This window comes from Toxotes jaculatrix, chromosome 17 (genome assembly GCF_017976425.1).
Source record: "Toxotes jaculatrix isolate fToxJac2 chromosome 17, fToxJac2.pri, whole genome shotgun sequence".
Lineage (NCBI taxonomy): Eukaryota > Metazoa > Chordata > Actinopteri > Toxotidae > Toxotes > Toxotes jaculatrix.
Genome location: NC_054410.1, coordinates 7,926,791 through 7,946,692, shown reverse-complemented (window position 1 = coordinate 7,946,692; position 19,902 = coordinate 7,926,791). Strand labels below are relative to the sequence as shown.

At 39.1% G+C, this 19,902-nt stretch overlaps 3 protein-coding genes across 5 annotated transcripts; all 3 read left to right on the top strand.

Moving 5' to 3' along the window:
- The first annotated feature begins 776 nt into the window (after positions 1 to 776).
- On the top strand, positions 777 to 7,594 carry senp2 (SUMO specific peptidase 2). Of its 2 annotated transcripts, none has more exons than XM_041060450.1 (17): positions 777 to 1,087; positions 1,536 to 1,597; positions 1,706 to 1,818; positions 2,541 to 2,607; positions 2,735 to 2,816; positions 2,947 to 3,121; positions 3,501 to 3,607; positions 3,750 to 3,832; positions 4,291 to 4,336; positions 4,420 to 4,492; positions 4,595 to 4,747; positions 4,848 to 4,979; positions 5,528 to 5,752; positions 5,972 to 6,051; positions 6,165 to 6,249; positions 6,332 to 6,427; positions 6,550 to 7,594. In XM_041060450.1, the coding sequence occupies exons 1-17, from the start codon at positions 909 to 911 to the stop codon at positions 6,610 to 6,612; spliced, it is 1,821 nt and encodes a 606-aa protein (XP_040916384.1). In that variant the 5' UTR covers positions 777 to 908; the 3' UTR covers positions 6,613 to 7,594. The 2 variants fall into 2 exon arrangements, with proteins under 2 accessions (XP_040916384.1, XP_040916383.1); XM_041060449.1 differs by having other exon boundaries at positions 4,288 to 4,336.
- An 835-nt stretch (positions 7,595 to 8,429) lies between these two features.
- Positions 8,430 to 12,917, top strand: LOC121197072 (transformer-2 protein homolog alpha-like). Of its 2 annotated transcripts, XM_041060452.1 has the most exons (9): positions 8,457 to 8,585; positions 9,524 to 9,799; positions 10,185 to 10,324; positions 10,406 to 10,565; positions 10,791 to 10,979; positions 11,244 to 11,359; positions 11,471 to 11,617; positions 11,909 to 11,979; positions 12,164 to 12,917. In XM_041060452.1, the coding sequence occupies exons 4-9, from the start codon at positions 10,533 to 10,535 to the stop codon at positions 12,175 to 12,177; spliced, it is 570 nt and encodes a 189-aa protein (XP_040916386.1). In that variant the 5' UTR covers positions 8,457 to 8,585; positions 9,524 to 9,799; positions 10,185 to 10,324; positions 10,406 to 10,532; the 3' UTR covers positions 12,178 to 12,917. The 2 variants fall into 2 exon arrangements, with proteins under 2 accessions (XP_040916385.1, XP_040916386.1); XM_041060451.1 differs by lacking the exon at positions 9,524 to 9,799 and having other exon boundaries at positions 8,430 to 8,585.
- Positions 12,918 to 13,766: 849 nt separating this feature from the next.
- LOC121197554 (obg-like ATPase 1) lies at positions 13,767 to 19,482 on the top strand. The gene is made up of 11 exons (XM_041061219.1): positions 13,767 to 13,858; positions 14,157 to 14,254; positions 14,358 to 14,501; positions 14,699 to 14,826; positions 15,353 to 15,528; positions 15,647 to 15,727; positions 15,979 to 16,076; positions 16,176 to 16,316; positions 16,833 to 16,929; positions 17,690 to 17,812; positions 17,954 to 19,482. The coding sequence occupies exons 2-11, from the start codon at positions 14,157 to 14,159 to the stop codon at positions 18,053 to 18,055; spliced, it is 1,188 nt and encodes a 395-aa protein (XP_040917153.1). The 5' UTR covers positions 13,767 to 13,858; the 3' UTR covers positions 18,056 to 19,482.
- Positions 19,483 to 19,902: the final 420 nt, after the last annotated feature.

Here is a 19,902-nt window from a genome sequence, read left to right as displayed (position 1 = left end):
GGAAGTTTTTCAAGAAAGAATCCATATTAGATGTTTGAATGCCATGTGCTTATCATTAATACAGAATAGATGATTACATACACATTCTTTTAAGATAATACCCTGTTAACAGTTAAAATGGAACAAGAACAATAATAGAGAGTAGTGTAATAATAGTAATAGCCTGCTCATACATGGCACACTGAATGAATATATGTGCAGTGGGGTCAGACTTTATACAGGTGAGTGGGAAAGTTGTCACTTTTGGACCCCACTGTGTACATATAAATATATTTAACAAAACGGGTAAAACAAGAAAAAGAAAGACAAGTAACGAAAGACTAAATAACCGACCAGTTAGATAAAATTAGAATTTCTGTTTACCATGATCATTTTTATTTTTACAACTCCTAGCTTCTCAACAGTTTTTTTCAAGTGGCGAAGATGGGTTTGAATTGAATTTTAATTAAGATATTTATTGACAGTAAAGACATTTACTCAGAATTTCTCCGTTTTTCTGTGAGTCGACCATAATTACGTAACCAAGATCTGACATCTGAGCAGCTCAGTAGCAGCCAATGATATTCTGATCTGCCACTGACGCTCTTTACCTTCTTGGTCAGGGGTTCGTTCGTTTAGTGTCTCCGCAAAAGCCGCTTGTGACCGGTGTTCCACATCTTGTCTCCACCCGGCTGCACTTTAAACCTCCGCCCACGCGCTTTTTCCGTCGATGCACAAAACATTCGCAGTACGTGAAACATCAACACCGTGTGACGCACATCCTCCGCATTTCAGCAGTGATGCTAACGCTAAGCTACGGTGACGGCCGGAGGTGTGTGTCGTAGATCGTTGTTTGGCATCTTATCCGCGGTGAATTAGTCCTGGCCCGCGTAGAAGACCTCGTTATAATTTTCTCGTATTTGTCTGGGATGTATGGATGGATAGTTGACGGAATATCGTCGCTGTTTGAGCCCGTTACGGGGCAAAACCCCACCGAGTGGCCCGGGAAAGGTAACGTTAGCCAGGAGGTACCCACGCGACCTGGCATTAAAGCGGGAGCACATCGACAGGAGAGTAACGGCAGACCGGCTAAACGGAATTACCAGAGGTCAGTTGCTGAAGATAAACACTGTTTTAGTACTCTGTCTAATAATGGCTGAATGTTATATCCTAATGTCCGCCCGGTTAGGCTCCTCATCAATCATCGGTTATTTTAACTGAGGTCGGAGGTTGGAGGCTAGAAGTCTCCTAACCAGCATTAACTGATTAATTACTTAATTAATCAACCGATAGCAAAGCAAGGCGAGCAATCAATGACATAAAACAATAATGTGATATTAACTTACAAACTGCTTGGTATTGTAGTTAAGTAGTTGTTTTATTTGCAAACTGCTAGCTTAAACATTCCTTTCTTGTGTTACGTTTGCATTTTAGTTAACGTTGATAGCGGAACGGAGCGGACGTGTCGTGCTCTTGTTGATATCACACCACTAAGAAAATAGTACTGAGATATTGTTAGTGTGGCCCCTCTCAAATCATGTACTTTTGTGTTACAGTGTTGATGTTGCGGACGGTGTTTGCCAGAGTGACCCAGTAGAGGTGAAAAGACGCAGGCGAGGTTTGTTTACAAAAAAAACGCATACATCACAAACACACATCTTGATATTTATGCCAAAGGTACAAACAAATGAAGGAGGTTTTTGATTTATGGTGTATTCCGTCTCAGATGTAGTCATCAGCTTTGTGAAGAAGACTGTGGCCAGTGTAGCAGGTCTGCTCAGGCTGCGCAACCCGCTGACCACTAGGTGTGAGAAGCCCAGACATTATGAAGACACACAGGTTTGTGTTCCATCTGCCTCTATCAGAAATGTGAATTTGGAACATAATAGAGGAAACTTACCAGTGGTGGAAGAAGTATTAAGATCCATTACTCAAGTAAAACTAGTTCTACCACTGGGTAAAAATACTCCATAATGTCCACCACTGTAAATTACAGTTTGATTCAAACAGATGCAGAACTGCTAAAATGTCCAGTATGCTTCTTGTTTTGTAAATATCAGTTGTACTGTTCAGATTTGGTTCTGAAATGCGTCATGGGTGTGAACAGCTCTAAATAGAGATGTCTTACATCCGAACTGCACTTTTTATAGGTAGTGTTGTTTGAATATAACTGCCATGTTAAAGATCCACCTACTCACCTGTAAACTGTAGTTTGCATATACAAAAATAAACCCTCAAAAACACATGTGGATACAACTTATTTCCCTACGCTGAACAATCCAGCTGTGAGGGCTACATTTAATGCAAGATGCTAAATAGCCATTGTAGTCCTCTCATCTCTGTTCAGCAGTTACCAGATGCCGAAATATAACAGTGAATGCTTGGTGTGAGCAAAATCAATGTGACAGTAACACCCCAAAGAAAACAAACCATTTTTTACTCCTTAGAATGTAGAGTTTGGACAAGAAGGTCAGGAAGTAAGCACAACTTAAGTTTGATGTTCTGGTATTATGTTTGTGTTTTCCATCACTAATGACCTCGCATCTCCTCTGTGAATTCAGCCTGTCACTCTAATGGGGATAGATGAGCTCCACACCTCATGGCTACACAGTACTGAGTGGAGAATGGGTAAGTGGGGGCAACTGTTACTGCAGGAAAATACTAATTTTTATGTCATTTTGTCTCATCTACACGCTTTCCCGTGTAGTCCTTTAATCCCCATCGTCATTTGGTTGCTTTTGTCTTTGCTCCACAGATAAACCAGTGGGTGGAGTGAATGAGAAGGGGGGCAAGAATCCCTTTCAGAGCTCCTCACCTCCTTTAATGAGGAAATACAGGTAGGTGTTCCAGTTTTTGACGTTGTCTTTATTCCTACCCTACACCACTAATGTATCATTAATTTGCCTCTGTTGTGACCTTTATGCATCTAGTTTTCTTTGCTAATGTATATATGTTTTTTGAATCCAGTGGGACAGCCCTCCCTACAGGTCACCCTGACAGGGGGAAGGACAGGGAGAGGAGAGGCTCTCTTCAGCTGCTGCCCTCAAGGTCTGCTCTGAGGGTAGGAACTGCTAACCCAGACCCAACCTGCAATGGCTTTGGACATAACCGCTGCTACAAATCCAGTCTTACTGTGGAAGAGGTAAAATAATGAATTATTTGGTGGGTTTTATACAAAATAGATTTTAATCTTTCATTGCTTTTTAAATATTTAATTTCACCAATGCCACAAGAGGCAATGTTTTATTTTAAAACTATGCTTGATTTATGTTAAATTAAAACGTTTAAAATAACCTACAGATTGGCCTTTTTGAGTCCAGGTCTATGGAGTAAAGTTAACTGGCCTCAGCTTACATGATTGCTGTGTGAATAAGACTCAGCTTTGGAAAATGCACCCCTGCTTTCTGCATTCACAGTGCTGTTTTGAGTTACATTTACCAAGACAATCACCTCAACAATCATTCTGATTATTGACTCTGTACCATTTGGCTGTCATTTATGTGTTTGGTTTGTGCTTCTAGACCATAAAACAGAATGATAAGGAGCACTACAGGCGCTTGCTTCAGATGGTGACAGAAAAATACAGCAAAAGTCAACCACTACCTTTCAACCAAACAAAACCACAAGAGTGAGTATAACCTGTTAATTCCAATGGAGATATTTAGGTTTTTTTTTGTTTTGTTTTTTTGGAAATCAAGATCCACTCAATTGTACAACCTTGGCCATGAGCTGATTAGTTCTCTCTGATCCTTTTCTCCTTTTTCTTCCAGTGAGTCACTCTTACAAGGTGACAACAGACCTGCTGCTTCAGGCAAAACCTTTGAATCAGTGCCCAGGAAGACAGGATGCACAGGTAAGACACCTCTGTAGATGTAATTCACCTCCAGAGAAAGTAGAATCTGTAAATGTATTTGTTTTGGATGGTTTTAAATGATGCTTCTTTTTCTGAGTCTCAATATACCAGTGAGTTGTTATTACATCGAGGACTGCAACTGAGTAATTTAATAAACTAATATCATGCCATTTTAATTTACTGAATCCCAAGATTTCGGTCTTCAAATTTTTTGTTTTGAACAACGAACAGTCCAAAAATCAGTTATTCAGATAGTTGGCAGCTCATGTTTTGTTGATTGAATAATCATTTCAGCTCTACCTATGACTTGTTTGGTCATTTTAATAGACGTGAACCATTCCTTGAATAAATTTATCCCTTTGCACATTACACAGAGTTAGTTAATTATGTATATTCTTATCAGTAAAAATCTTCCAGTGAAATCTGTTGGACTGACATTTGTGTCTGTTGCACAGCAGCCCCGAACATTTTTACATGGAGAAATGCATCTGCAATCAAGGACAGGTTGGTGCAGTACACCTTTGTATGTATGTGTTGTGTATGTTGATGAATTTTATATCTCTAATCTTGGTCTGTGTCGTCTCCAGGTGGGGTGGCTTGACTTTCAGCAAGTCATTCAGTGGCGGCTTTGAGGACGCACAGCCTGTTAGAAATGCAAAGGTAGCCATTTCTCTCGCTCTCTCCAGACATGTCAAAGCACTCATTAAGTTATAATTATGGGCGGAAGCACTAACGTTTTTTGTTCTGTCTGTGTATTGACAGAAACAGGCAGCTGAGTTGGACCTCTCTACAGAAGTAGCGACTCGCCTCAATCTAGTGGACCGAGAGACTCCTGCTGTCAGCCTGCCTGACACTCAGTCTGCACACACAGCATATACAAGGTACAGCGATGAGGACATACCTAGGCTGACCAAGGTAAGATTAAATGTTTCAGAGAGTTAGATTTAGTCTCACTGTTTTGAAGACAGCATGGATACAGTTAATTTCACTGCATGTATTTACTGGCTTTGTGTAGGAAATGGCAGCGGAGGTGAGCAGTGCTCTGGCTCAGAGTGATCCCAACCTTGTTTTAAGTGCGGCTTTCAAACTTCGCATCACACAGAGAGACCTGGCCACGCTGCAGGAGGGCGGCTGGCTCAATGATGAGGTAAGGTGTAGTAAGAGTCTGAAGACAGGGCAAAGTTCAGTGAATCTTGGATGAAGATTTCTTTTTTTAATTTTAGTTATTAATTTCTTTACAATACAATCAACTTTGGAAACATAAAGACACGTCAACACAGAGATGGATTTAATGGACATTCCAAATACTGTTTCAGGAAGAATGGATAATGACAACTGTAACTGTTACAATATACATACTGTATCATACATATACTGTATGGAAGGCTCCAGAGCAGTTATCCAGTTATCTTGGTACACTTCAGGGAGTGCAGGTCACCCAGTGAGATCCCACAAGCCTCCAGTGAAATACTGAAAGTGGTAATTAAAAAGTTAATGCTAGCTCTTTATGAACAGTTTATTAATTAAACCATCTTTCTGTGTGTCAGTGTTTAACGACAAATTGTTTTCTCTCTGTTAAACATTTTCATTGTGAAAGTCTAGCAGGTAACAGAGATAACTTAATTGTGGATGCGTGACCAGTGTCGATGTTTTTAACATGTATTATATTATGTTTCTTCTGTTTCCTCTGACCAGGTGTTGAACTTCTACCTGTCCCTGGTCATGGAGCGGTGTTCTAGTGAAGCAGCAGGATTAAAAGTGTACTCGTTTAACACCTTCTTCTTCCCCAAGCTGTGGGGTGGAGGAGGTGGGCAGGCTGGAGGACACGCTGCTGTGAAGCGCTGGACCAAAGCTGTCGACCTCTTCCTCTACGACCTCATCCTGGTCCCTCTGCATCTGGGTTTCCACTGGGCGATGGCTGTGAGTCAGAACCACTATAGATGAATCATTTGTTCCTCTGTCATATTCCCCACTTTTAGTTGATGATTCTTGACAAACAGTGCCTAGAGAACTTGAAAGAATTAGAGTAGGTTTTACAAAGAATGGCAGAAAAAAAAAACATGAAATAGTCCAAGGGAGTGGTAATTATATTGTATGTTTTAACTTTTTTTTTTCTCCTCCGTGTCACTCTCATTCCAGGTGATAGATTTTAAATCAAAGACGGTCAAGTCTTATGACTCGATGGGCCAGAGACATGATGACATCTGTAGTCATTTACTGTGAGTCCTCATTGTGTTTTTAAGCTTTAGTTATCTGGCCGTTTTAAATGCTTTTTCCTTACATTACCTTCTGTTATTACATAACTAATGCTGTCATTGTGCTCATTTTCCAGGCTCTATCTTAAAGAGGAGCACAAAGCAAAGAAAGGCAGAGAGCTCGACAGTGCAAAATGGACTATTGGAAGCTTGAGGGCAACTGTAAGTCAGACTGTTCTGAATGACATGACACTTTTATCCTTCACTGTGAGATTAATGAGCTTATTTTGTGAATACTTTGTAGGAGATTCCCCAGCAGAAAAATGGCAGTGACTGTGGTGTTTTTGCTTGTAAATATGCTGACTACATCGCAAAGGGAAGGCCTCTCACATTCAAACAGGTGTGTACTGTTTATTAACCTGATATGGTAATACTTTTTTGTATCATTTTATTTTTTTTTATTTTCTGTTTTGTTGTTATTGTTTTTTTAACTGAAAGTAACATCTTCCTCTCCCTTTACAGTGCCACATGCCTCTCTTCAGAAAGTTAATGATTTGGGAAATCCTCAATCAGAAGCTTCTATAGATCAACAAGAACAATCTCCTGTCCATTAACCGCCTAACAACAGAGACTTTCTCAATGGGAGCGACATCTGTGTACATTAACATCATGGTGAAGAAAAACGAAACAATGGGCCAAAGAAGTGGACGGAAATCTGACCCAGTCTTTTTTGTTCTGGTCTGGAGAAATCAAACACTAGTCTTAAGAGTTGATTATGTCCCTTTTCCTGTCAGGGACGTATTAATGTTTTGTAATCTCTGAGTTGTAATTGGAGACGTTATTAGGATGTAAGAAGTGCATATCTTATACAGGCTTTGGCACTACTGACTGAATGGCTTTTTTTATTGACTTTGGATTGTTAGTTTTACTGTTTTGAAGTACTGCCTGAAGTGCCTTCAACCCTCTGACGCTGAAATCAAGATATAGCATGCTTTTGTTTTTTGTGGTAAATTACTGAGTCACACACAACTCTAAGTCAGTTCAGAGGAGCTGGACTCAAAATTAAGTATTTAGATGGTAGTTGGTTATATTTGGTAAGTGTAATTTGGCTCTTCTTCTCCCAGTTATGATCAATACAGTGGATGGAAAATTACTACATTTAGTGATGAAAAGCAATCTCGGAAATAAAGATGATGAAAATTAAAATACCTCCTTTCTAGACAAAAACGCATGGTTGAGTGTTTGGAATATGTAAGTTTTGCTATTATTTATGATTTGACTGAATGAGAAAGTGTTTTTAGTGTGTGTGAGTGTGTGTATAGATTGTTTTTCCTCCATGAGTGGAACATTAATCGTTGTTTGCCCATATGTAACATAAGGCACTGTTAGGTCTGTGATCCTTTTCTGTGAGCATACTGCAAGAGGCTACTTAGGGCTATTACATTGACTTATAATATAGTATACTGCATAGCAAACTACTGTACACACATGCATGTCTGGGTTCATGCTTTGAAAATGTGATTTTTTTCCTCCCCTTGTAATAAAGTATTTCTTTTTTTAAACTGGAGTTTGTTTAAATGACTTATGCAGTACTGCTGGAGGGTTCGTCTGTTGCTATTGTACAACTAGACTTACTTTGTAGCCTGCTATGTTGAGGACTACGGTGCAAACTGGAAAATGGTCATGTAACTGGACAGTACAGCTTCTGGTTTGGATTGGTTCTTTTCATCAGATTTATGGTCATAACTAAAAAGTCTATTATGTTATTTTGTAACTAGAGGCCGTATTTACAGTACATGAGCAGCTGCCGCTCAGAGCACATTAGAATAGAATAGAATGCCTTTTATTGTCATTGGACATCTTTTACATGTACAACGAGATGGAAAGCATCTCCTTCTCCAGTGCAACATGTATGAATATACAACATAGAATAGAATAAAAATAAAATAAGATTAAGTTAAGTAAGTTTAGTGCAAGTCAAAAGTCAAAAATTTAAAAGGAATGCTATACAATATTAATACCATATCTACTGCAATATTTTTAATTAAACCACGTTAGTGTGTTAAAATACAGACCTATAGGAGTGTTAGAATGTGCAGTAGCAATGGAAGATACTCTTATAATGAGTGTATAAATGTAGTATATAAATGGCGTTAATCGCTGAAAATAAAAAGGGCCCATTCAATAAAAACAATTATATAGTAGTAGGCTACATTTAATTACACTCGATTTTTACTTTTTAATTATTACGCTTAATTTACACTATTTACTTGCAGTTTAAAAATTTGCTTTTCTGCCAAATAAAGTTTTTAGGCTGTGTTGCAAAGATGTGTTGTGACGACGCCCTTATTCTGAAAATCCAACCGGAAGAGGACAATGACCTCTTTTAGCTGCAGAATCCATCGTTATCCAGTTCAGATCGAACCGGTTTGCTTTGCGGTAAATTCGGTAGTGTCACGTTGAAGCAGGCGTTTAAAGCCAGTTTACCACATACTTTTACACATCTGCAGCCTAGTTACGTAAATATGAGCGACAACGAGAAAGAGTTCAGGGAGCAGGTGAGTTTTTATTCATAATAAAATAATGGTTCGAAACAAGAAGTTAAGCTAGCTAACGGTGGCTAACGATGGTTAGCTAGCTTAGCTGTTAGCTGCGTTTTGATATCTGGTAATGGAAACGATTTTTGAAAACTGGCCTTAGGACTGTTATGTCTAAGGCTAACCGTACAGTTTTGTGTGAGTAATCTCAAGTGATACGTTCCAAAGTAACTAGTGTAACTGTGTCGTTTATCATGCTGTAACGTTAGCTAAGCTAAATCATGAGGCCTACAAAGCACGCCAGTGGAGAGATGTGGCCGCCGCCTGGCCATGCTACTTTCACTTTACCGCTCATTTGTTGTTCAATTGTTAATATGGCGTTATCAATACCGACTAGTCAATACCTGCAAATATAAAACATTAACTGCTAGTTAATACTTAGATTAACGGTTAGTTTTGTGTTAGTAAATGGTAGCTCAAGAACAACGAAGAGCTGCAACTCGTGATTATTTTTTATTTTATTGATAAAAGTGTGAGCTCTGTTTTCGATTAATCGATTACTCATTTGGTCAATACAAAAAGGCAAATGTTTTGTCAAAAACAAAAACTTTTTTGTCAAAAAGATATTAAGTTTACATTTATATGTAGGTCTGTGGAAAACAGAAAAAATATTAACATTTGAGAAGCTGAAACATGAAAAGTTGGAGAAATTTTCTTAAAAAAATTTTTTACTCTAACCATTTGTTTATCATAAAAGTTGCTGATTATTTCTCTATCAAGTACCTAATCGATTAATCGACTAAGTGTTGCAGCTCTCACAACCATAGCAAGCTAATCACATGAAAGTGTATTCAGCTAATCTGTGTTGTTTTCCTGGTTTTGCTGTTGTTTTATTTGTACCTTTTTGGTTTTTATCAGAAACCAACATGCCTTATCACCCTTGTTTGTTCTTTGTTAAGGTTGAGGTTGGAAGAAAGAAAAACGCGGAAGACGTTTCAGATGCGAAGTTGTTATTGTTTGAAGCTGATGGTGTTGATGCATGCTAATGTATTGGATGCTGAAAAGAAGCAATCAAGATCTGTCCCCACTACTAGTGTTGTAATGGCAGATGGTAAATGGGGGAAGAGGAGGAAAAAAGAAGTCATAATGTCAAAGAGAAGAAAGAAGAAATGAAGGGTTGTTTTGAAGTAATGAAGTTAAAGAAGTTATGAAGTTAAGATCAGAAGTTTACCAGGGTATGAGTAATTTCCTAACAGCCTGCTATGTTATTACTCTATTTCATCCTGTTTCTTTCTCTAAAGCATGCATGATTTATTTCCTCTCTGTATCAGAAACATCACTGGTCAATCCCTCCATACCTTTTAGGTTTATTTTTTGTTCAGTCTGAATTTTAGCTAACTTGTTTAAATTTTACTTTAAATATTTGTTGCAATGTATGATCTTATATCATCAAATTTCTAAATATCTAGTGTCAAACCTGTTAAATACCAAAATGTGGTGAACTCCTTCTGAAAGGGGCATGTAGAGGACGAGCGCAGTCATTTCCTGTCCCTTTAATCTTGATTTTTGTCAAACGCTTGGCTTTAGAGTGTTTCTGACTTCAGTGTCTGGTCTGTCCAGGACTCGCGGCCTGGCTCGAGGAGCGCGTCCCCTCGGGGCTCTGCAAAGTCCACCAGCCACTCACCAGCACGCTCCAAAGATGGCTCCCGCCGTTCCAGGTCCAGATCTCGTTCTCGATCCAGATCCAAATCCAAATCCAGGTAAGACATGCCTTAGCTTTCAAAGTTTTGTAATTTCAAGGAAATTACATATTCGAAGTTAAATGTATGTTATATCTCCAGGTCCCGGTCCCACCGAAGCTCGCGCAGGCACTACTCCCGCTCTCGTTCCCGCTCCCACCGACGTCGCACCAGGAGCCGATCTCGTAGTTGGGAGTACCGCCGCCGTAGGAGCCATAGCCGTTCCCCCATGTCAAACCGACGCAGGCACATTGGCAACAGGGTATGTAAAGGCTCAAAGACCCTCACAGTACTTGATGCAAAGAAACATCATGGATACACTAATGTTTTCAGTTTCTTTATTTGATAAAATTATGAGTAAAGCCCCTTTGTGGTGTGCAATCTTAGATCCTCAGATTTTAGGTCCTCAGATCAGAACTAAAGCAGTGATGCAGCAGATTGTTTGCTTACAATTTTTTTCACTCTCCTCTCCTCTTTACTCTCACAGGCCAACCCAGACCCTAACAACTGTCTGGGTGTGTTTGGACTGAGCCTGTACACCACTGAGAGGGATCTGAGGGAGGTGTTCTCTAAATACGGTCCGTTGAGTGATGTCAACATTGTGTATGACCAACAGTCACGGCGCTCAAGAGGCTTCGCCTTTGTCTACTTTGAAAACTGTGAAGACTCTAAAGAGGTAGGGAGAATAAGACGGGGATATGTATTTTTGTACTATGTTGGCTCTATGCCTTCCATTTCACAGTAAATACATTTTTATCTCATGAAATACTTTTCACTGTAATCAGTTTTAATATTTTACTTTGGACTCCAGTAACCTGTGATGGATGCTTGTTTTTTTGACAGTGCATTGTGTTAAGTAGGAGAGGAAGTGTGTTTATTTCACACTTATATTACTTCATTATTTTACTACATAAAGGGTGTACTTCTGACTGTGTTTCAGGCCAAGGAGCGGGCTAATGGAATGGAGCTTGATGGACGCAGGATCCGAGTGGATTTCTCCATCACTAAACGAGCCCACACTCCCACTCCTGGAATCTACATGGGACGTCCCACATAGTGAGTGTTTTTCAACCAAGCAGCTTTTTATATTTTTATTGCAGGGTTATTTTCTTTTTATTCTATTCTATGTTATATTATTATTTCTTTTTTTTTTTTTTTTTGTGGTAGTGGGGGTGGTGGCGGTGGCGGCGGCAGCAGTGGCGGTTCGTCGCGTCGCGTCTCAAGAGACTACGACAGGGGCTACGACAGAGGCTATGATAGAGGTTACGATCGTGACTATGATCGTTATGACGACAGGGAGTACAGATCATACAGGTGGGTTCTTTGTGATCTGTTCGGTATTTCACTTGATGTTGACTATTGATAGGACTGCAGCAATTAAAATGATTAATTTTTGGAATGGAGTTGTCTTAATGTTATATAAGAATACTTTAAAGATCTAGAGTAAATATTACTGATATTAAGTTGGTCAGGAGTCTTTAGAGTAAATTGTGATGTCATGTTCAGCTTTCATAATTTTCTGGCTCAAATGAATAAGTTAATTCAGTGATCCTAATCATTGAAGGTCTCAGGTGAAGTGAAGTGGTTTTCTTTTTCCCTCTAAAGACGCAGATCGCCTTCTCCTTACTACAGCAGAGGGTACCGCTCTCGATCCCGATCCCGGTCCTACTCGCCACGTATGTTTGAACCACGTTTCTAGCGGAGAATACATTGACTGACTTACAGTTTAAATGAAATTCATATATTTATGTAACCTTCGCTTTTGCGCTGTCAATGGAGCAGTTTACAATTGATTTAATCCACAAAAATGACCATTTATTAAATATATTCATATTCTTTTTGTCTTTTTTTTTCCCCCAGGGGGTCACTACTGAGCAGCGTGAGAAGAATCAATGACAGATTTAGTGTTATTGTTTTGATGCTTGTTTCTTTTTATGTTTTTGACCTTCTTATGTGATGGGAATTCAAGGTTTGTTTATGTATTAAAGGCTAAACAAGCTTATCCTAATGCAGTCTATCTGATACCCACAACATTATTGGTGATTTAATCTTTACCATATTTGTTGGCAGAAAATTATATTCAGGTGGAAATGGCCAATGCCCAAGATCTGACCAAATACCATTGACCTTTCCCTTCACTTTCATTCAAATATGTGAAGTGGATTTTGGAAATACCAGTAGCTAAGAAACAGAAATGCAAGACAGAACCTTGTGTGGTGGTAATCAAATGAAGGTCTACCTTGTTTATGATTAGCTTGACAGACTTGTTTTTACATTAGAAGGATTTTCTGTGAAAGTTATATTACAGTTTCTCATTTTGCTGTTTGTAGCTGGTTTCTTAAACCGTCAAAATGTCTGAGATATGTTTTAAATACCATGTTTCTTTTTAATTTTGTGTTTTCCTGGTGGAAAGTACTTTTTTGGGGGGCAGGGGGTTGTATATAAACAATAAAAAATTACTTGGGTCATTTGCTCTGTTGTTTATTAACACTGTAGAACAATGTAATGGTTGTATTTTGCATGGATTTAAAGGCAAGAAGGCTGCAGGTGTTGTACCCTGGAGCCCCATCAACTTTTTTTTTTCTTGACAGAAATAAAAATAAATTACTGCTTAGACTCATGCAGCGTTGTTCCATTTTGAAATTTTAAAAAATATTTTGGTAATAGAAATACTATGCACTGTAATGTTTCTAAGTCACAGCAGCTGTATGTGTCAGCTGTTTTGGTTTGTAATTGCCAAGATAGACTTTTGTTTTTACTAATATTTAGAATTTTGTCAGCTTAAGTGAAAACTGATGATTGTTTTCTACAGGGCAACCTGATGTATTCAGATGTCCTGTTTTGTCAGACCAGCTGTCCAAAACCATCATACTTATGTCTTATGTGTCACATAATACATGTTTTTGATATTTATTTTTGCTATTTTGGATTCAACAAGTAATTGATTCGATTAATAGTTGCAAATAAATAAATAATGCGAAAGTATGTTTGCATGTAAATAGTAAATTGGCTTAGAGTTGTATGCAAACATTTTGGCAGCCCAGTGAATTTTTTTTTAAGTAAAAAGAAAATACATCTATTTAAAACATGGGTTTAATGGCAATGTGTTATTTTTTGTTGCATTTTCGTTCACATAAAAAAATCTAAATATGTAATTTGCCCAAACTTTTTCCTGCAGCTGTCGTGCATGTTCTTGAACGAATCTTGTAAAATGGCTACACCTAGCGACGGACCTCTGAAAGACAAACGTCGAAATAAACGTAACAAAAATGTGTGTACATATATATCGGACATTTCACAGATGTTATAGATTACACTACTTGAAATAACGATAGAAAATAAAACGGAGTAAATAAAGTCTCCAATTGATCCAATCTTCCGGTTGACGCACATTTGACGAAACGTTCAAGCTCTTTCTACGACCAATCAGGGACCGCTTACGTCAAAACACTTCCGCTTTGCGATTCAGCTTGTCTTTCCAGTGGAGTGGCCGGTGTGAGCAGTTATCAGTCCCGTGAACACCACGTAGCACACAGGCGAAGGACAGATATAAAGGTACTAAATGAGAAGGTCCCACAGCTAAACAGTTTTCGGGCTGTTTGTAATGAGGGGGAAAGGCAGACAGGACTCTGTGTCCGGTGAGATGTTCCAGCTAACAGCTAGGAGTGGTTCCAGTTAGCGGCTAGCTAGCGTTAGCATGCTGTGTTTGAATGAGCATGAGTGTACACGTTTTAAGTGGAGCTACCCACTGGTTAAGAACCCAGACTGGTGCCGATTCAAATAAATCTCTTAGTTTGGTGAGTTATTTTGTCATGGGTGTGATGGTGTAACCGACTTGTCGTAACGCTTGCAGATGCCCCCCAAAAAGGGAGAAGCACCGAAACAGGCCCCATTAATTGGACGATTTGGCACATCTCTGAAAATTGGAATTGTGGGATTACCTAATGTTGGGTATGTACATGTCACTCGCAATGTAGATATTGTGAGATAATAAACAAATATTGGGCTGATTATTGCACTGCAGCCGACCCTCTCCTCACTCTCTCTTCTGCAGGAAATCCACATTTTTCAACGTGCTGACCAAAAGCCAAGCTGCTGCAGAGAACTTCCCATTCTGCACAATTGACCCAAATGAGAGCAGGGTACCTGTTCCCGATGAGCGCTTTGATTTCCTCTGCCAGTACCACAAACCAGCCAGGTGTGTGTAATGTCTCAGTTATTTACAGTGCACACCCAGGTAATCACGAAAAGAAACAAAACACAACACACACAACACAGGGGAGAAGCGTATGGTGGAAGGAAGATTTAAAGAAAGTGTCATTAGTCTGGTCTGTTTCACATTATACCATCTCACTGACAAGCCCTCCTTCTCTGGCTTTTTTTGTGTCTCTTTAGTAAGGTTCCTGCGTTCCTCAACGTTGTGGACATTGCTGGTCTCGTGAAGGGAGCTCACGCAGGACAGGGACTTGGAAATGCCTTCCTCTCCCACATCAGTGCCTGTGACGGCATCTTCCACATGACCCGTGAGTTGTCATTACTACTGCCCTCTGCAGCTGCTGTATAGCAACAACTGAGTAGAGTGGACAGGTGTTAGGAGGGCAAGTCAGAGCCATTACTACACTTCTTAAAGAGAAATAAAGACCCATTTGTTTTTACATTTCTGATCTACTAGACATGCAAAATGAAAGACTGGGAGAGGACCTAATAGATTTTTTTCAGACCAATATTAAGTTTATATGGTAGCATTTCTAAAATTGAGGTTTTACCTAGGTGGGCAATCTAAAGTCTCGGAGGTCAACAAAATCAGTGTCCCATTGATTGCAGTTTGATCTTTTACACCCCAGTAAGATCAATTCTCCAACTTATAACTTTAAGAATGACTTGTTAAAACAAGTAAGTAGTAAATACTGACTGATCTGTTAAGGGTGTAGGAATAGCAAAGCAGAAAAGTGGAATTTGCCTTTAACAACATTGAAAGACGCTTAGATTTCAACATGTGTAAATATTTTCAACAGGCTGACTACATCTGTCAGTGCTTGTGTGTTTTAGGTGCATTTGACGACGAGGATATTATCCACGTGGAGGGTAACGTCGACCCTGTTCGGGACATCGAGATCATCCACGAGGAGCTCCGACTAAAAGATGAGGAAATGATCGCTCCAATTATCGATAAACTGGAGAAAACCGCAGTCAGAGGAGGTGACAAAAAACTCAAACCTGAATATGTAAGTAAAGTGTGTTGAGCATTTGCTGTGCATCTGTTGTCCTGTTTTACATTTGTGTCACTATTGTGGGGGGGGATCATAATCTGTCATCAATCTTGGCTGCTGCTTCCTGCTTTAGGATATCATGGTGAAGGTAAAGAACTGGGTGGTGGACGAAAAGAAACATGTCAGATTTTACCACGAGTGGAACGACAAAGAGGTACGACGTGTGTGCACTTAAGAGTGTTTTTATATAATCTCATTGTGTTTGTGTGTCTACAGTAAATGCACAAATATATATTTCTAAAGTAATTTATTACTGGGCCATTGTGTTGATCACTGGAAAGATACAGTGTATTCTTAGTTTATATTTTTGATTGGAAACGTTTTCAGTCTGCTGCATCAGGGACAGGGTTTGATTTCCTGAGAAGACTAAACTTATTTTCAAACTTTTTTAATGTCTCTCCACAGATTGAGGTTTTGAACAAATACCTGTTTCTGACATCCAAGCCCATGATCTACCTGGTGAATCTTTCTGAGAAGGATTACATCAGAAAAAAGAACAAGTGGTATGTCTGCTTTCACTTGCTATTACCCTGTGTGTCTACATGTCCCATACATTATTTGTGATAGAATGAAATCCATCACCTGCCGCTCGTTTTCCAAAGGTTGGCAAAAATCAAGGAGTGGGTAGATGCCCATGATCCAGGTGCTCTGGTCATTCCCCTGAGTGGAGCTCTGGAGTTCAAACTGTTGGACATGGAAGAGGAGGAGAGGAATAAGTACTGCGAGGAACTGAAGACACAGAGGTGAGACATACACACGCATAATGTGGCAAGAATCTGCCTCACAGTCACTGTAATGGAATTGTTGCTTGTGGTTTGACAGGTAAACATTATTTTAAGTCAACTGCATAAATCAGTAGATGTTTTTTTTTTCCACAGAAAGCATTTTAACATGTCACGACAGGAAATTCACAGCCATATCTATTAGTGATGGCTTCATTCCAGGGAGCCAATACCAGCAGCCTGCCACACCTAAATGCCATTATAAATGGCGGGTACAAGTGTTTGCAGTTCAGAAAGCCTTTGAGTCAGCTGACACTGAATATATAAATAAAGTTTGCATCATTGTGTAAATCTGTCAAAGACAATGAGAGATGATTAAATACTCCTCTGTTATTGTTAAAATAACAGGTGTAATGCAGTTTATTCAAACATATACAGATGTGGGGCTTTAATCACTGAGTGTGTTGTTCAAAGATACATTTTTGCTTAAACTGCTCCATCGTGGCTGATCAGGTTTGGTCCTCTTTGTGCTTTTAGTGTTCTGACCAAAATAATAAAGACCGGCTATGCAGCGCTACAACTGGAATACTTCTTCACAGCGGGACCAGACGAGGTGCGAGCGTGGACCATCAGGGTGAGTGTGGTGATATGAATAACTCTTCTTCACAGCTCAGTATTACCTTTGTGGATTAACTCTTGATAGATCCTAGACCAGGGTTGTCCAGACTGTTCCACAAAGGGCCGTGTGGCTGCAGGTTTTTGTTCCAACCAATGAAGAGCACACAGTTTGACCAATCAGCTGTCTGAAGACTGAGATCAGTTGATTAAATGAGTCAAGTCTGGTGTGCTGCTGTTTGGTTGGAACAAAAACCTTCAGCCACACAGCCCTTTGTGGAACAGTTTGGACACCCCTGTCCTAGACTAATGGGATTTTGTAATGTTGTTTAAATAGTGTCATTTGCAATTACTTTTTAAATTTATAATAATTTATCATATTTTTACTAAAACAAACCACATTTTGTAAAATTCTTGTTTAGATATTTAGGCAACTTGGAACCTGGAGTATACCTGGAATAATCATATGCTATCACAATCAGTTAATAAATTGATGCATTTAAACAAGATATTATAAATTGAATAACTCAGGTTGCCTTTTAAATGATGCATTAATAATCTTAAAGTAAAAGTACAACAATTTAAAACGGATGTCTCTTAAGCAATCACACCGTTTGCTGTTTGATTAACAAAAACAAATCGGACATATGTTTTTCACCTGAGTTGTCTTATTTGACACCATCGCCATCGTGGGCAGCATAAGATTCTTCAAGGTGGCAGTGTGTTGATATATTTGCAGTTATGTTTTTGAGATTTTCAGTTCTGTTTTGATTCAACAGAAAGGTTCAAAGGCTCCTCAAGCTGCAGGAAAGATCCACACTGACTTTGAGAAAGGCTTTATCATGGCCGAGGTGATGAAGTACAGTGACTTCAAGGAGGAGGGCAGTGAAAGTGCAGTCAAGGTGTGTATTTGTATAGAGCCCATTTAGAATCTGGAACTGCAGCACTGTTGAATTTCTGTCTATAACTATGTTGATTTTCTGAGAAATAACTGAATACACCTTAAATTTACACCTTTCTGATATTCACCCTCACTTTCTCAGGCTGCTGGCAAATACAGGCAACAGGGCAGGAACTACATCGTGGAGGACGGGGACATTATCTTTTTCAAATTCAACACACCCAATGCCCCCAAAAAGAAATAATGAGGCTGCGCAGTCACCAGAGGGAGAACTCAAAATACTGTTCAGTCAGGCCCCTGAGGTCTACACTTGTCTGCTGGTTTTCATACTTCTCTCTTGAATTCTGAGGATCAACATGCGGCCTGGTTGGCCAGAGGTATTTACTCACCTTGCCTCCCAGGTCTGGACCACAGTCTATTAAAATGATTCTGTATAACACCGTTTTATGCAAACCCACCATGCATTCCTATGTGTAAGAATATGAGCTATGAAATGGAACCAACTGCACTACCAGTCAAATGGTTTTTAACCTACTAGCATTCACAGTCACAACTGAACTGAACTATAACCGAAAAGAAAAATGTATACTTTTTGACTTAATTGGAAATGGTCTGATCAGGAACCTGTAACAGAATTCAAACTGTATGCTCAGGGTATGTCCAGTTTTCTGGTGAGTTTTCATCATTTAAGCCACACAGCTCAAAGATACTTAACAGGTTTAATTAATGTTGAATTTTTTCTCCCATTTATCTTTAAGACCATGTTTCATTCCTCTGAGTAATAACGGCTTATCTTTGCAGTCATTACTTGATCATTACCTGCATTATGACTGCTGATTAATTGGTGAGCTCTCAGAGGCTAATGAGTCTCTTAATTAGTGTTTTATTAAAGGCAGCTAACTGGCTTCTGTATCCATGGAAACATGTAAATAGTGCGGGAAAGAATTCTGAGTATTATACAGCAGTCTGCTACAGGTCCCTCATCACAGTTAACAAAAACTAGGCCATCCTAAATTGGTCTTTAAAATTGATAAGACACTGGAGACTTACTGAAAAATGCTAAAATATACAGTGTCCATAGTCATTTGACTAGCAGTGTGTTTACTTCCAAGAGAGAATGAAATCCATCACTGTGTTTAACTTAAGGCCAGTGCTGTGCTGTATTCTGAGCAGGAAGGATAATGTTATTTTAGAAAGGGCAAAGCAGGCATCCCTTATAGTGCCTGATCAGACACCTGAACAGAGAATGTTGTTATACACACTGCTTTTATTGACTTACGTTTTGGCTTGAAAAAAACAAAACAAAACAAAAAAACCCAGACTCTTCACTTTATGAACTCCACTGTGCATAACAAGATAATGCTTCATTGTGAATCTGGACAGCTACAAGAGTGCATCATCAGGATTGTACTGCTTCAAAATGCTTCTAGTTTCACATCCCCTCACAGCCTCCACAGTGTGTCTTTATTTTTCAGAGTACTTACCATCCCCTTACCAAACCTTGCCAAATTGTGGACCTAGAAACCCAGTGGTCTTTATGACCTGTAATGAGTTGCAGAGGAATAGGGATACACGGAACACAGTTTTAAGATGTTACTTAAAAGGGAGCAAAGGTCTAATAAATCCTCATCCTCATCAATATGCATGTGTCAATAAAAGGAAACAATCCTCTGTCATGGCTTTGTGTATTTCTAAGTTTTACTTATGTTAGAGGCTAAAGTCACACCATAAAGAAAGTAGGTAATGTGCAGAAATTCAGAACCCGGAGTGTGTCCCTGCAATAATCATATGCTTTCGCAATCAGTTAATAAATTGATGTATTTAAACAAGATATTATATAATTGAATATCTCAGGTTGCCTTTTAAATGGCAACCTATTAATAAGCTTAAAGTAAAAGCATTTTAAACAGATGTCTCTAAAGCAATCACAAAATGACACCTAAATGTTACAGCAGGGGGAAAAAAATTGACTTTTTCTGTCTTTTAATGTTTGTCGAGTTATTGCTGTTTCTTGAACTACTGGCTGGAGCTTTCAACTGCCTTACACTGACTTCACCTTGAACACACACACACCACAGGTTGTTCAGTCTG